Below are 17,729 nucleotides of genomic sequence, written 5' to 3'. Positions count from 1 at the left end.
ACCCTCACGCCAATAAACTAACCGTTTTGGTTTCTAAAACAGACCATTCAACAAGTAGCGCGTAATCTGACAGTGATATCGGGCGGTCATGTAGCATAACGGTTTACATTGTACGTAACATTCAAATTCAGTGATTGGATTTGACAAGATTACAAAATCCAATGCACAGAAGCACTTGAAATTTCGACTTAACGAACTACCAAGAAGTAGGCTCTGAGGGTCTGGGAAATCGGACGACGTGTTTAGTTCTGGAAACCAAGGGAGCGGACAGTGGACTTTGTTTCCGACTACCTAGTTTTAGACTCACGCGGACATACTAATACTGACAGCAGGTCAGCGTCCTGATGACCCGTACATTCTGTTCCGGAAGTAAGGACAGGTAAGACATTGCAAAAGACAGCACAGTGAAACGACGGACGGCGGTAATATTAAATAATACATACTCGTCAAACCGAATGAGAGGTGAAGCAACCGATTAGACTGGACGCAGACGCTCCAAGGTAACTGACGCAAAGTCATCCCTTCTTCTATGAGCTATCCTTTATCGAATTCATGCTGCCAAATTGAGTTTGTCATTTTTCAGGGAATTTAAATGAAAAACCAATACCTTTAGGCACGAGCGTTTTCATAAACGAGAGTTTTAGCCGTATTCCAGGGGAGTTTTCTGCAAAACCAAGTTTAGTTGCAAATGGGTGTACTTCGCTAAGCTTATTGGCTTACTCGGGTTAAACCATTTTCATAACAAGTTGCACGGTATGGCGGATTTTCAGAATCCTTGCGAAATCAAATGCAAATAGATTTACGATCGAATATCAGTATGGGGTTTTGAAGATTCAATGGGACAAGTCAATATTTGTCCCGGTTAAAGGAATAAGGCCTCCACTGCGGAGATTTCCATTGGGAAACACCGACCGAACTGTTACAGGGAACTGATTATCCGTCTTCTTATCGAACGCGTCTTCTTGAACTCTCCTGGATACTGATTGACTATCACTCTCTCATGCAAACCAATGCTACAAAGCAAATGCACAAATTCCGTAATAAGTCTCACTTTTCAATAGACGAGAAGCGGGTTTATGAGGAGACCACATACTACCCGCATACCTAATCAGTAGTATCCACAGTTACACTGGTAGTTCGGGCTTTTGAAAAGAATAGTTGGCAGAACACATCTATTTACTGCGTATCTAAACAATAAGCCGACCGGTTGAGCTCATCAGTTATTTTGGGCATACAGTCCTTTCAAGTGAAATTTGAGCTAGAAACTAGTAATGGATATAGGTCTGCGCAGAGCCACCGTAAAACTAGGTCGATTTCACGGCCATTCTTTATTGCCGCTCGTAAATTAATGCAAATCTTCAGGTGCATTTTGCATGGATTACGGGCGGTTTTAGTTGGAACGATTGTAGAGCACTTAGCCGGAGGCATTTCGTTCAAAATGCTATAACGATTGCCTTTTGGGACACTAAAATGAAAGAGGCGTGGTTGAGAACTACGAGGTTAAAAAAACGTGAAAGGTTTGGTGGAGATTTCACCCCACAAGCGAAATCAGTGCATGCTAAAAAGCCGAGGCACGGTACAACTGTTTCACCTCATCGAGAATCATCACTTGTACGCATCTTAAGAAGCTACGGTCACGAACCTCCCGTTTAGTAGTCTGAACACGAGCGACTGATCACCAAACTGATTAACCCACACTTACAGCAAGTCGAACGACACTCTAGACATCTCGTTGAGTGCAATGAAAACACCACGGTAGGAAAGTATTTCTAATGGTAAAAGGGATCGGGATAAGTTTGGGTGTAGAACGGTTCTTTATATTCCAACTAAACAGATCGAAAAAGGTTTAGACCGAGGTTGCTTCCCTTTGTTTCGGTAGTTCAATCTCCTGCTGTCGAACAATTAAGTAGTATTTTTTATCTTACCGTAATTGTTGCACCCAGTATGCGCTTGGTTACGGAGATTTGGTTCTATGCTATTGCAGTCAAAGACGTTGTAATCTGGAGCAACTGATTATTAAGTCGTTAGGTGAAAGATGGGTGTGGACGGGTGGATTCCCTTAAAATGATCGCAACAAATATGAGAAAACAAGCTTCATTGTATGGATTGGAATGATGGAACTTCTGAAACTAAACATAGGAAACGAGCTCCAAGACATATTGCCATTGCTTGATCAAAGTACACTGAAATTCAGCTAACAAACAACAAATGATTCCAGACATGTGCTGCGTTATATTGACTTCCCATGACTAAACAGTGTTTTATACCTCTCGTATTATCAAAAGCTTCTCCGGTCCCTTTAAGTGATAATTCTTGATTCCAATTTTGGGGTTTTGCGGGCTAAGTATTTTTGTTCATATCCACACCACTCTCGTTTGAACGGCCATGTTGCTGTTCTGGCGTAATTGTTCCGGTGGATCCACACCAAAGGGAGGCACTGGACTCGAGTTTCGCTCTTATTAGAGCTCCCCAGAAGTGCACATCCAGTGGCCGTGCCGGGATTTGAACTGGCACACCAATCGCATCGCTCAAGTGCGAACACGTTCGCCTGTTCAGACGTGATAATTCAGATTCGTCCACCGTACGTTGATGGAGTAGTGGTTACACGCTCGCCTCGCATGTCAGACGTCCGGGGTTCAAATCCCCGCACGGCCATTGAATATGCAATGCTGATGAGCTCCAATAAGAGCGAAACTTGAGTTCAGTGCTTCCCTTTGACTCACCGGAGCAATTACGCCAGAACAGGAACACGACCGTTCAAGCACGAGTGGGGTGACTATGAACAAAGATTCTTGATTCATTAGTCCTGGTTTCTACTCGAATAAATCCCTTGGAACGTACATTCACATCAAGTTTAAAGGTGAGAAAATTAATGACCCTCAAGCTAAACTGGTGATTATTTCGAAATTCTATCCGCGCACTCTTCCAGGATAAACTGGGGTTGAGATTTTTGGGGTGAAATGCTCAATATAACATTACCATCTTGTGGAGAAAATCCATATGAGAGCCCTTCAGTTTCTTTGCGGTCACTTTTAGTTCCTTGACGTTTGTAATTTACTTGTTCAACTTTTGGCAGATTCTGAACTTGATTTGCGATGCAACGGTAACCGTTATGTGATGACCGTAAATCACTCACATTCATACACAAGGACTGGTGATATGACAATAGGCATACAGTGTCCTATGAGTTCACCGCTGACTGCATGCTTATAAGTAACCAGTAATCACTCTAAATCTATCCGATTATCCCAATTAAAATGATGGTGATATATTGCAACCCATATTTCCGGACCAGTTTTTGAACCAACAATCATCCAACGACAAAAGTGCCTGACGGTTTGTCCTTTTTTATATCAAGTCATTGTGCTTCCGAATTATCTGTTCTGCTTTACAAAGTGACCAATGGTGTTTAAGAAAAATCTCGCAATGCCAAGAGATGAATAATTGTTAGAATAATGCCTCTAGCTGATTACTGTTCACCAAGCGAATTGGCAAGCCTCCCTCTCACTTTATGAGCACAAGTCTCTGTTGACCTTGAACTGTGAGTGATGCGTAGGTACGATAATCTTGGATATGCCAAAAGGAAGAATAGGACCCGAAATTCTATGGTACTGTTTACACAAGGCTAAGCAAATGTACACAAAATACTCCAACTGTCCACGTTCGTAGCGTCGGCAAGTGCACTGGTCTGTCGCCAACCGACAGAGTGAAGTGTCAAGGTCCGGCAGTTAAACGACGGCGAGTGGAATGTTGGCTCGGTAGTGTGGGCTACGGTCGTTCGGGCGACAGTCTCGTGGTTCTCATTGGCGGTGCGAACAAGTCAAGGCAGACTTCGCAAATGAGGCACGAGCGCGCATGGGTATGCCTGTCGGCCACGCAAATTCACCTACAGAGACGTGCTAATACATAGTGTCGGGCGGAACGACCTCAGAAGCAAGGTGATTTGCGGGTACAGATAAGCAAAACAAATGGAGATAGAAGGTACACGGGCGAAGTAATCAAATAAATGGGAGAATAATTTTTAGGTCAAGCTAGATTCAAGAGTTTCATCGAATGTGTTTTGAAATCTAACGCTTTGCATTATAAGACCATCAGTAAGCTGTTGCTGTGATGTATGCCAGTTTGCCTGCCAAGCAAGATCTGCTGTCCATAACGTACCTCATCATTATCATACGATTTTTTAAGCCTGTGGACCTTAGAGCCTAATGCATCCAGCGCTAGGATTTTGATTTAGGTGGTGTCTTTCACTCAAACGGTCTAGAACTACTGCTGCGTGAACCTTCCTAAACCGTTGCTGAATGAGTGCCGGGTCGCTCTTACATAATGGCCTTGACGGCCGAAAGCAGAAAGTTCGGATTAGTGAGAACTTCAAAGTCTGATAACTCTCACATTTGAACAAACATGTCGAATCCGATGGACGTTGGTAATTCGAATTCGAATGGCTGCGCTGAAATGTGTTTATTATTGTAAATGAAAGCTGATCCAGCTACGTATGAGTACACAGCTTTGCCACTTTTCGGCTGGGTCACTGTTTGATTGGCGGTTCAAGACCGCGCTGAAATACTCCTGGTTAAACATGTGAACCGTTCTTTGGAAAATATCCACCTCGAGATACCCCATGGTCAATAAAATTTTTCCGAGATGTCATCCGTGAAACCTGATGACATGGGTGGTGAAACGTTCTGAGCAGACGAATCTTTCGACGCGTCAAGACCACACTAAAGCGTTCTCCTGCCCGAGGGTGCTTTCAGATTGTGACATGTGAACTTTTCCTGTGGTGCATATGAATCGCGAAAGGTGTAAGGCCTCAGGTTTTTTGGCCTTTTAAACTAAGTGGGGCATCGCTACATGGACGTTTCAGCATCCTGAGGGTTCTGTATTTCCACTGATAATCAGGGCAAGTCTATCACATTTTCCCTATAGATAAATTCCTATTCCTTTCCACAATAGTTCTACACTTTCCAAGTCAGGTCTGTTGTGACCCCTAGTGTGTGCTCAACGTTGAATCCTTAACGGTCAGGTAATATTCACACATGTTTCTGGTTCATTCGTTAGGAGCACCAATTCTGATGTGCTGGTTCCTGGCCGTTTGCCCTGTAAAAGAGTTCATACAGTCGTTGCGTGTTATTCTGTATGCGCAGTCCTTTGTTTTACCTATCGGACTTGGGTTCCCTAATTATGCCAATTCCAAGTACGAGATTTCCGGAATTTTGAGAAGTCTGGAATTCTATGGAACCATTTCAAAATTTTGGGAGGATTCAGCACAGTTGTTAGAGTGGCCGATTGGTTTACTTGTTTTAGCCTGACTGCCGAGTTGGTTAGAAGTTCAAGGTGGACATTTCTAATAGTTCACGGTCTTTGGATAAAAATCGTTCAGCTGTAGCACACTTTCAGTGCCTAACTGCCATGCCACATGAAGCAGGCACGAGGGCTGGGATATTGCTAGGTAGCCCAAGCCTAGACAGACCATCGCCAGCCATCTTGCCCCCCGGCGAGATGCATTACATCTAACAGACCCGAGTCCGCGCTAAAATGCATGAGATAAGTTTGGCACTAAAAATTCCCTGACATTTGGGTAGCATAAGACTCCCACGACCGCTGGAATCCACTTTTGATGTGGCCAGTCCGGTGACTTCTTTATTATCTGACTACTAGTGAATAGTCAAATAAATGTACTGCATGAGAATGTGACAAATTTTAGGCGATAATCATGAACTGGTTTAGGGTAAGTTCTAGACTAACCATTAGTGATTGTTGATTGCGGGTCCCCTAATTGAGACAGAAGCCAGTCCAGTGCCACTTTTATGTTTTGCGACTGTGTACTCCCATAATTCATCGGTTTGAGTTACTCGGTTGCAGTGAATCTGATAGCTGGCTGTTCGCCTCTTTGGATCAGTATCCTACGTAGTCCCACGCATATGTTGGATTCAATTATGGCTCATTCCAACCTAGGGATGTCCCTGAACATCGACTCGGCAGCAAAAAAGTCAATTTGGAGCGAGCTTCAATGCTTTGTTTTCAACAGCTGAGTGGACAAATAAATTATTTCAGTCCATTTTAAAAGGGGCTTAGGCAACAAGGAAAGCAAACAAACAATTTCAGTATCTTAACTGCTTACACGAAACTGTCATTAGCCCACCAACTGATGCTTGCTCCGTTACAATTAATCAAGTGATTAGGGTTGTGTATCGTACGACAGCAAGCGTGAGCACACAGTGGATATCTCATTAAGGTTGTGGGGGTGTCAATTCATGTGTAACGCAAACATCGTGTGACTTTTTGGAAATGGTGATTTACGAGCTGTTTTTCCCTACGCCACTTGGGGGAGTATTGCGCTTCACTGAAATTTGGTTTATGAACGCTAACAAACAACTGAATTCATGCGTGAGTGCGGTTGGCAATTTCCGCCGTTGGAAGCTGATTCAGTTCGAGCTTGTGGAACAATGGTGGTAATATCACCTATCCTTTTGTCCGGGAGTAAAACGTTTTTAGGCATACGTGTATTTATTCACCCGGGAATACTCAGCCGGTTTACTCATTCAGATCTCACACCTGAGTGCATTCTATTATCAAGTCATTAGCTGCTACTAGTGGAAGGAAGGCCTTTGCTATGGAGTTACTTATTAGAAAATTCCAACGGACCAGTCACAGACTATTGGACAGGGAAGCAAAACTCTAATTTGCATCTTATTTCTAAAAACTGGACATCCATCTTTCCCTGAGCGCGTCTTCTGGGACTTTCCTGGATATTCATTGACTCCAATCATTCATTGCTCAAATCCGAGCAAATGCTACAAAGCGACTCCACGAATTCCGCTACAGATCTCCCTTTTCAAGAGACGCCAAGCGGATTTACAAGAACATAACATACTACTCGCATGCCTCACCATCAGTAGTATCACCGTTACATTAGTTTGGTTGGTACTATCAACTATTACTAATGCACCCTATATGGGAGCATTCGATGTACATTTATCGTAAAGACGCAAAATACATCGTAAAGGGCGGTATTACACGGTCGCAATAGGGGAATCAGCATTATCAACCACTTCGGCTTTCTAAACACTGAAATTAAATCGAAGTAAACAGTTGTACTGGGTTTGGAAACCGAAAAATCGTCGAACGAAAGAATGATAACAGAACAGTCAGTCAACTTATTCACATATTGCGTTTTTATCGGCGACATTAGTCTCTGTTCTTTATGGATTATTTTGGCTTGGGATCCTCATCTAATACTTGGGTTTTGTCCACTTGACAAATCCGAATGGGAATTAGATTCCAAAGTGACTAAAAGGACCTCCCAAATTTAGTCATGCTAAACCACAAGTCTGGTTTGTGCAAACAGACACAGACACATTACCGTCCAGACATCCGGATTTCCAATCTACCGTCTGTAGGCATTGTTGCCGTGGTCGTAAACATCACGACAATTACACACTGCGTAGAACTGAAGGGGTATATTCTTTCATGCAGACCGCTTCAGAACAAAACCCATCTCCAATACCTATCGGCGATCGAGGTGGACTATTTCAATCACCAATTGAGCTTCTCATTTCATGCATCTCTCGCAAATAACAGATGAGGTGCGTTAGCGCTTATTCATATCTTCTGTAAATCAGGTAACCTCTGTAGATGCCGAGTCAACAGAAGTTCCCAGTGAGTTACATGGGAAAATTACTCATCCGGGCTAAAAGACTCGCCGAAAGCAATCCTTCAGGTGTTGGTGACAAACTGTGAAAGCTCATTGTTCCATGCATACAACCGAATGCAGTTTCTCACCATCTCTCGGAAAAGGGAGCAGCAGATCAATGTTACAGACATCTGCCTCTTGCTGATGAAACTGTCGCCCATCCACAGTGCTCAAAATTTTCACAATATTCTCCTGACAGACGGTGGGACTCAGGCTAGCGGAATATCCGAAGGTTCTGACAAATACCGGAGCAAGCCATCGCCGCCCATACTTTGGGCATCCGGTAATTGAGGTCAATGTGTGCGGTCAATAAACTTGTTGCACTTGTCCTATGGATGGGACATCAATTCCCTGAGGCACTGACCACGACTAACATACAGCTCAAAATAATTGACATAGATATTCTCCCGCGTTTCGGCCTCAGCGCTGACTCTGAAAAATGAAAAACACTGTTGATTACACCAACCCGGTGGGAATTTCACCGGATGTGCCACAACAAACTGAGTTAGTTTCACTACCTGAGAGGCATTCGCAGTTGGTCAACGATGCGTGGATTTTCCCTGAATAAAGACTAACGTTATTGATCAGTTAACTATCAAAAGCCTCATTTCTTCTCCAGACCAGGACGTTAGCCTCCAAAAATCCCAAACTACACAAAACGGAATTCAACGTCATGGTCCAAATAGGAGCTATTCCTCTGCGCAATAGATATTTGCATCCCCATTTGCATCTCGCCTCCAAAAAAAACAAGGTTCACTAATGACCTTGTGGTGATCAGCCTGCCACCCAAAACATCACAGTTTCAACCGTCACAAAGCCACTCATATGTTTCCTCCCTCTCGCTACACGGAAACCGTATCTTTTTGAAAGTCGTTTCACTACACATCCATAATCAAACTTCCGCGATGCCTGATGACGCACCGTAAACCGCGGTGGCTGCTTCATGTTCGACTACTGGCACCATTTACTCCGGATTTAGATGTCCGCTTGATCTCCCCAACTCATTCATCCCAATCTGCATTTAATGCCGTTCTCCAGCGAACCCAAGGAACTGAACACAAACCACTGGCCTTTCATTCCCTCCCTGCTGCCCGTATAAATCAGCTACGGAAAGTTTGGGAGTGAGGTATTGGCCATCTAACTGTAAATCATTCTCACCATCTTTTGAAAGGCAGATCCTAGTTGTTCACAGGCCTCTTTTTTTCGCCTTCATCTCTAAATAACAAAATCTACTCCCTGCCGAAATATGACAACTTTCTTTCACAGCGAACACTGGGTGTAGTTATGACCTATTAACATTGTTCCGCGTAACATTTACACCGTCATCGTTCTTGTGCTGTCTGTTGAGGTTCCCGATACGGAACTTGGAGTGATGCGTAGGTTCGACAATCTCGAATATCAAAAGGAAGGATTGGGTTCGTAATACTACGGTACTATTTACACAAGGGTAAGCAAATGTATACAACAAACCTCAATTGTTCACGTTCGTAGCGTCAACAAGTCCACAGGCCTGTCACTGACCGGCACAGTGCAGTGTCAACGTCCGCACACCAAACAACGGCGTGCGGAATGATGTCTCAGTGGCGTGGCTGGCGGTCGTTCCTTCGGACGACGGTCTCGTGGTTCTCATTGGAAGTGCGATCACGCGGAACCCATGAGAAAATAAGTCAAGGCAGGTTCAGTAAACGGGACATGAACGTAAATGGGTAAGTAGGTCAGGAGTGCACATTTACACACAGACACACGTCAATACACAAGTGTCAGAAAGGACGGCCTCTGCGGCAAAGTGAGTGGCGGGTACGAATAAGCGAAACAACTGGAGATCAAAAGTAGTTAGGTGGAGTAAACAAACGAATGGGGGAATTATCCTAAGGTTAAGTTCGACTTAACACTGTCGATCTAAACATCTTCACTCGTGGCGACTGAAACATGAGGCGGCCTGGTGCAGCACATTCATTTGCCTGAGAACATCATCAAAACACGAGAGATTCAGCTGGGTTCCAGGTGAGTCTCTCGAAAGAACCAAATTAGTTTGCAGATGAGTGTATATCCGCTAATTTCGTGCAATTTGGTTTCAAGTAGAACATAAGGTTGACGGAAACCCGGGGACTGCGCCTACCTGATGAGCCCCAAGAAGGGCGAAACCGGTCGTGGGCTGTCGGCGGATTTTCAGCAACCTTATGAGTAGTACAGTGCTCTTTTATTCTTTAACAGTTCAGTTCGGTCTTGCATTCTTCTGCTCCTGACTGGCACTTCAATGCTAACTCGGTATGTGTCGAGAGGAAATCCACGCCTCAATGTTATTACGAAATTTGTAGAAGTATCTAACTATCGCTCCTAATTTCATCCAGTTGTTTGTGTGGCAACAAATTTAACCATTGTTTTATGGAGGTGGATCCAATCTATGCTGAAAGGCTCAAAAGAACTGTAGAGCTGTTGCATCTACGGTGCATATTTCACGACGGAATTCGGAGCCTCCGACCTCCGGCCACGAGCGCCTGATTCGAATGACTCACAATTAGAAGTTAAATAGCATCTTTCATCACTCAGTACCATTACACTCCCATCACAGTGCCACATGGGGGCTGACTCCCGGAGTGATGACTTCTCAGGTGGTTTATTCAATGTGCACCTCAGTTCACTACTAACGAGGAATTGGCGGATTCAGGATTACACGAGTTTTTTTAGATGCTCGGTGCTGATAATTCCTAACCACAGATTATTTATTGGCTTTAAGATATTCGTTCATGGGTGTAACATTTTGTCATTCTGACCTTGTCGTTATGGTTCGGCTTCGGTATAGCAATGATTCTACAGGAGTTACTGGCTTGGGCTCATATCATAAAGTTACAATCATGCCGGGGAACACACAGCAACCCAACGACAGCAAATCCCCATGCTTTGAGAATTCGTATTACAAGGTAAAGCTCTATTGTACTCAGTGATAGGAGTGTGAGGGGCATAAGGTGTTTCTTTCAGGCAACTAGCGTATCCATACCTGTGGAAGCAGTAATGCTGTCTTTCTCCATGGGAGGGCAGGCATGAAAAGGCTAGCCATAAGCACTGCACACTCCGATTACCCAAGGTTTGTCTGTGATTGTCGTTGTAGTATTCATTATAGAGATACTTTTTGTACTAACAATTCTGGTGGTTCTCAGAAGACACCTATTGTGCGCAGTCGCATTAGGAGTCATTTAGTTACGCCAGTTAATCTTTTTGTCTTTAAAGGATCTGTTTTAATCGATGCTTTCAGCCCTGCAATAAGTGTCAAATTGGGCAACTGGTGATTCTTGGTCACGCCTTGTCCTTCCTTTCAACTGATACATGTTTTACTTCGAAAACACCAAAAAAAATCCAAGTCCGTTGATTCGTCTCAAACCGCTCGATAGCAACCTTAGATTGTTCCACAATTCAGTCTTACGGTGTCTGATATTCCTGGTGCAGTGAGTCTCGGTGTCCACGGACGTGGTACTCGATCACACCCTCAGGGCTGAATATACTATATTTAAGGGAATTCCCATATCCACTCTTTTGTGCTGTTCGGCCGACTGAATTAACCAAAATTAATGCACATCAGCGAGATGAATGGTTTTTATCTGTGCTACTTGCATACTCATCGAATGACGGAAGCTCCCAGTCATAGAAAAGCAATTTTAGTGGAATTCGACTGGGTCAGTGAGAATTGCAGATATGGTAATTCTGGCAGGTGGGGCGACTACAATCTGGTGAAGCCCACCCTGGCTCCAAGCACCTTTTTCAGATGTGTACCGGAGGTCATTCGTTTAGGGCCAGCGCAAACTTTTATCACGAGCAGCCACACCCAGTGATTTAGATAACACAAACTGGAAGCTAGTCCTGGACATGGTTGAAACATGTGGAAGTCAGCAACTGGTGAAAAAGTTTGTCACAAGACAGTCGTCCGTTTTGAACTAAAGAACTTGACTCTGGTCGCACTATTGTGTAAGCAAAAGTATCAACTCGCCTTCTCTCTGGTAAAGGCCAGTTGATGCAAAGTCATTCAGTTTATCGCCTGCAATGCGTCCCCACAACTCAACAATTTTGAATATATTTGCCTCAGAAGGTTTCACTTCTCGACCGCAGATTTGGATTGCAAGTGGTGAAAGATGCAGGATGTCTGTCTTAAAAATCTCTGGATGTTAGTGGAATGTGCACTGCGAATGATTCCCAATAGGAATGAATGGACTTCAAAGTGCTTCCTTGCTTTGCTTCGTGGAATGACTTCACTTACATGAAGAAATCACGGTTAGAATTTTTAAACGGCATAGTGAAGCAATCTGGCTTTAAAGCATTTCTCCTGGATTTCACCAGACTTTATGGGATCGAATTTGTTTTGCACAGACACACGTTCTCACGTATATCGGCTTGTTTTGAGGACATTACGAAAAATGGTGTAATTCGCCACACGGATACGAATTGTGGTTGGAACAACTTCATAGCACCTAGCGATGAAATTTTGGACATCACTAAGTACATAAATCAAGGTAAAACGAGTCTGATAAGATTTAAAGTACTTACAAAGTAAAATATCGCTTCGTCCTGCCCAGTTAAAACGGTTTGCCTTATTTGCTCGGACTCGGTACTACCATCTGATAACACCTGCGAGCACGTAGCACGTGTCAACCTGCGAACTAACCGATCATTTAGGACCAAATTATTGGACATAATGCAATTTCAGATGATTATCACTCACTGTCTGTCTCAAGTACTACAGAACGTAACTCATGAGAACAGAGAAGTAGGCGCAATGACTACTTTGGCTATAAAAGGAAAGTTCAGTTTATATCCCAATCGGCATTTAGTACAGGGAATACTTAACGGGCGGAGACGAATGTCGGTTTCTTCGTAAAAAGATATAATGGTTTACAATTTGGGGACTGTCACAAAGGCGCAGATAAACACATGTTACAGAAGCACTGAGTGATGTTGAAAACAATGTCAGCTTTTCGAAAAGCACACTCATTTGCAAATTAATATTATTTTCACGGGTGACTCAAGTGAATCTCTCGTTTATGATGTTCTTCAACTGAATGTGCTGCACACAGGCCGCTTTATGCTTCAGTTGGTAAGATATTCTAGATAGTGCAGTATTTTTCCATAAAGGAAACTACTAACAATATGAGCTCAGGTAGAACATACGGTTGACGGAATCTCGAGGACTGCACCTGCCTGATGAACCCCAAGAACGGGCAAAACCGGTCGTAGGCTGTCAAAGATTTTTCAGCAACCTTGTGAGTAGTTTCCTTTAAGGAAATGTAAGCTTATGTTCAACACAAACTTGAAGCTCATTCTCGACATCAGACACTTTCAGTTTGTTGCACACTCAGCGCAGTGCAGCATGGATTTGACGTTACTATGAATACACTCAGACGTTCCTTTTCGATAAATATTTCAACTCATTCCATATTCCATGACACTTGTTTTTTAGAAAAAAGGAGACTATCCATTGCACTACTTTCTGGTCGCATTCAGTTGAACGCTAGTAGGCGTTGGTCCTTATACTGGGAAGCAGAATTCCATTTGAATAGCAATAAGCTATACATCCTCATTTGCGCAAAAGGTCAAGAAGGATTGGTACTTTGTAAACGGAAATGTCCAAAACGCGACTAAATTGCTTCTACGACTCGAAACCACTGTTTTGGGTTTACGCTGAACAGTATTTATCTATTCATGTCGATTTATTTGTCTCGTGGAGATCACAAACACAGTTGGAAGGTGGGAAAATTGTGCCCCTCCAAGAGGATATATTCCAACACAAGTCGGAAAACTGTAAACCGACACGGCGTGATTGTGTCCACAAAAGAAGTAGTATAAACGAACACCAAGTAGGAATGATCAGCCAGTGAACCCTCTAAGCATATTCAGGTAAAATATTTGCGGGTACATATCGCCTGTGAAGCGAACCAATCACTGTTCACAGCCGATCAACAAAGTGAAAACGAAGATTTTTAGAAGGATCTTAGCCTGATTTACAACATTCCTTGTTCGATGAACTCACAATTAGAATGAAAGGCCTCTAAGTAAGTCAATACTAAATGTAAGGCTTCTACTTATAAAATATTTTTCCAATGTTTTGAGCAATGAACGTAGGCTTTGTTTCACATTGCCCAGCTGAGCTCTTATGGTGTCGCCGGGTTCTGGGCAAAAATGTTTGTCAAACTTGGCAATCGGATACACAGCCACCGAGTCAGCAACCAACAATCAGCGTCCTTGGAACAGTCACAGACAGTTTTCCTGTGCTTAACCAGACTGTAGGATTTGGTTAGAAATTCACAGTGGTCGTTTCTAATACCGATTCTGGTCAAGACAGTAACTTTTCAGTTAAAGCTTTCGTGGTGTTGGGGTTCGAGTCCCACTCGGTCGATAACATCAAATCTTGTACATAAACGGCTGAGACTGTTCGTGTTCTTTGACAATTTCGGCGACCCCATTACCAATCTGACTCTTTGTGTCAGATACACGTGATTTTTCACTCATTGCGTGAGCGTGTGGTGGCTTTACATGATAGTCTCAAAGTCAGTGAAGTGATTACTGATTTTTTCATGGCCAGTCACCTCACATTTTTCAGTGTACATCTCACTGTCAGCTGCTGCTTGCAATCTGTAAGTTGACCCGTGCGATTTTTCTCTGTTTTGCGCCTATATAATATGCTCAATCACATATCTTGACGGGCACTTGAGCAACTCAAATCTTGTCCTTCGCTGTTGGCGAGTTTTGTACAATGTAATCCAAAGTAGTCTAATAGCATAAATGCCGTTCTGTCGAGAGGCTGATTCGGCCGCACTGCAATATAATAAAAGCAAAACCTTGTTGTTCGCGTACACCTCTTGTTTACAGCGGATAAATACACCAGTGAATTACTACTTCAAACGACTTCCTCTTCATTCTATTCTAGTTTGACCAACATAAACGTGTGGGGAAGACAGAACTGAAGTTGTTTTTGCTTTTTTACAGGTTTGGGAAAACATCCAGCAATTTGACTACACGAATTCATAAATCATTCCATGGGACCGCTGGTTTGTGAGGAATCAGGTGTGAGCACACACCTCAGTGTCTTTGTATGGTGCCAGTTGGTGCGCAATGACCACATCAAATAACCCTCTGAAAATAATGGTTCATGAATAGATTGGTTTAAAGCAATGTTTTGGCAGCGCCATCTGGGAACAGTGTTGCTCTTTAGTGAGACAACTTATTCACAAGTCAGGTGATCTGTATTCTAGTGAAAAATAACAGCTGAGACATTACATACTGTCCGCGGGTGCCTCGCATAATAAGAGATAAGTTGTCGAAACTGTGCACAGTAAGATTGGAATGGCAACCTTTTATCTAGAAAAGCTGACTGAATCAAACTAGCCTCAAGTAAAATTAGAATGAATGAGGTCTCAGATGAAAAATTCGGCAAGCTTATTGCTAAACCTACGTTCATCCATTTGATTTAGCCTGGAGGCCGTAAGATTTTGTCACATTTTGACTTTAAAAAAAGGCTAGGAATACATTGTTGAAGACGGCAAAATACAGAAAACTAACGAAAGTTGTGCGGGAAGCTATTACATACGATGAAGGTAGAGGAATGCGTATAGCTGACAGAAGCGTAATGTTAATCACCGAACTGGAAGTAGTGAATACTGAGGAACTGGTTTTAAATATCAAAGGAGTGTAAAACAAACTGATTTTGAAAATCATAGAAGGAACGATTAAAAGTTTAGCCAGACTGCTTAATCATTTAATCAAATTAGTATAGGACTATCGGGTTTTTTCGGACAATGAGGTAGGAACTACCTTCGGTTTACTGCGAAAAGCTAACTGCCGAGCTCTCACTGGGGCACGATTAATTTGATCCAGAATAGGCACAGTTAACAAAGCACCCACCTCTTGTGTATATGAAAGAACATGACCAATGGTCATCGCCACAGGTGCTCAATTTTGAGGCGCTGCAATTCCCCGTGAAAACTCCCGTATGTATTTGGATTGCGGTTTCGAAATATTAAATTTGGTGCTGTCCAATTTTCCGAGATCTAAATACTCTCGGACAAACACATGGAATGTACGTGGATATGTTTTAGATACACGTGTACATGCTAACTGCACACTGCTAATCGTGCTGCATTAATTCCATCTTAATACATGCGCCTCAGTCAGTAGTCTCCTGGGTCTCGTGCAAGTATGCCGGGAAAAGTAGAAATCGGTTGTTTAGATGGAACAAATTTTCCGAAAGCTCTTTCACAACTGATAGTTTTTTCTCTTTCTGGGACGTATCGAGTAGACACACTCTTCGAGTTTGCATTAGCGTTGTGTTCTGATTGACAATCTTTTTTCGTTGAATCGAAGTTGTGCAAAATTTCCATTACTGTCTCAAATAAACCATGAGGTGGACTTTGTGTAGCACGTTCAGCTGAACCATGAGGCTTGGGGAACACGTTCAGCTGAAGAATATCATGATCACGGAACTAAGCCAAGATGCAGTCGAACTTCCGCTAGAAATGTTTTGTTTGATGTGAATTTTACCCAAGGGCGAATCAGACTTCCTAAATGCTTAAAAGCTCATACGTACACTTGGCTCACAGGATAAGGACAACCCAGGAAGTCGTGTTCATTTTTTTCACTTTGATTCATATTACACAAAAATATTTGAACATGTAAGTTTGGGGAGGGGATTTAGTGTGATGCCACCGCATAATTGTGAAACCTAAGATTGTGATACTTCAAAGTACTTAATTTTATTGGCATTGTGTTGAAAAGAGCGGAGGTTCCAGTGCGTGGGTTGGTTGTTGATAAAGCCGAGTTGATCTGCTTGCCAGGTGTATGAATTACCTGACACACATTTCATCACCATTAAATAACTGACATTGACAGCACGAGGTTTTCTGGATGTCCACTACTGATCTGCACAGATTAAGTAGTCTCTGAAGAATATTTAACAACTATTGCCCGATTAGCTGTTAGACTTTTACGTGGGAACGGTTGGATTCGTCCGTCACCATTATTGCGGCGTTAATATTCGTTTACCATAGTTGACTGTTTCCATGGATGTCTTTATTTCAGTAGTTTTGCAGCCTTGTGTTGATTGGCCCGTTTGCGTCTATTTTATCCTGCTTTTGGAACAGTTAGTCGAGTCTACTTTAGATATATCATTCATCTCCTCTTGACTGGACTGTTCTACTATCCACTTCTGCTGCGTTTCCATCTGAAACCCGACTGGTTCATCAGCTATCGGTTGTCTTGTGCACTTCATTTGTTTGGTTGCTTTCGGTGTTTATTTTGTTGAGTCGTTCGCTCATGGACCGCTTGTGAATTAGTTTTACACGTCCAGATTTTGGCTATTCTACTGCATTACATTCTGTTCTTTTCCTGTATAAGGACTTCACACTGTTCGCCTCATTATCCTATCAATCGAAAATTTGGACGAAAATAGAGCTGGCATCTTTATCGAAGACTACAGCTTGTGGGAATGCATTTGGGTAGACCCGGGAATTCAGGGATCTTGAGATTAAACATAGCAACTAACAAGTTCTGTGCAAGGTAGAGTAGAACTCGTATTTGTTTTTTGACTTTGGCTTTGTAAAATTGTAGCATTATTAGATCCGCTTTATCCGTTTTCCGATATGGATTCGCTTGTTGCAGGTTGGTTGGTTACTATGTCAGTACAAGAAGTTGGTCAGTGTAGAGGGTCTTCATGCAGAATTCTATTTTTAATTGTCTAATCGATCGCCTGTTGTTGAGCATGTAAAGGACCCCAGTGTTCCATCATTTTGTTATTCCACTTCGACTGTGATATTCTCAAAAGTACGGTCTTACGAGTGATAATTCCTGGCTGCTCAGGCTTCTTAACGATGAAGAAAATTGCATCCAGTTGACGGATCCATATTTTTGGCTACATCATCAGATGCAACGCCTTCCAGATTTTGCAACAAACTGAGTATTTTGGGAACTGCCCAGAATCCAGTTGGTCGAACCAAAAGGCAACAGAGGGTAAGGCACTAAATAATGGTGTTGTTTTGGCCGATCCAGAAGCAGGAATGCG

The 17,729-nt window shown here is 42.8% G+C and overlaps 1 protein-coding gene across 1 annotated transcript in view; it reads left to right on the top strand.

Annotated features, from left to right (window-relative positions):
* Positions 1-17,729, top strand: part of T265_07514 (hypothetical protein) — a gene marked incomplete at both ends in the record, with an annotated part of 162,021 nt that overhangs the window by 11,137 nt on the left and 133,155 nt on the right. The window contains one exon of the mRNA XM_009173051.1: positions 9,905-9,958. Within this exon, the coding sequence (XP_009171315.1) occupies positions 9,905-9,958 (54 nt within the window). The remainder of the gene's footprint in view (positions 1-9,904; positions 9,959-17,729) is intronic.

The sequence above is a fragment of the Opisthorchis viverrini genome, assembly GCF_000715545.1.
Source record: "Opisthorchis viverrini unplaced genomic scaffold opera_v5_177, whole genome shotgun sequence".
Classification (NCBI taxonomy): domain Eukaryota; kingdom Metazoa; phylum Platyhelminthes; class Trematoda; order Opisthorchiida; family Opisthorchiidae; genus Opisthorchis; species Opisthorchis viverrini.
The sequence above is the reverse complement of the archived record's forward strand: the minus strand, read 5'-3'. Positions and strand labels throughout refer to the sequence as shown.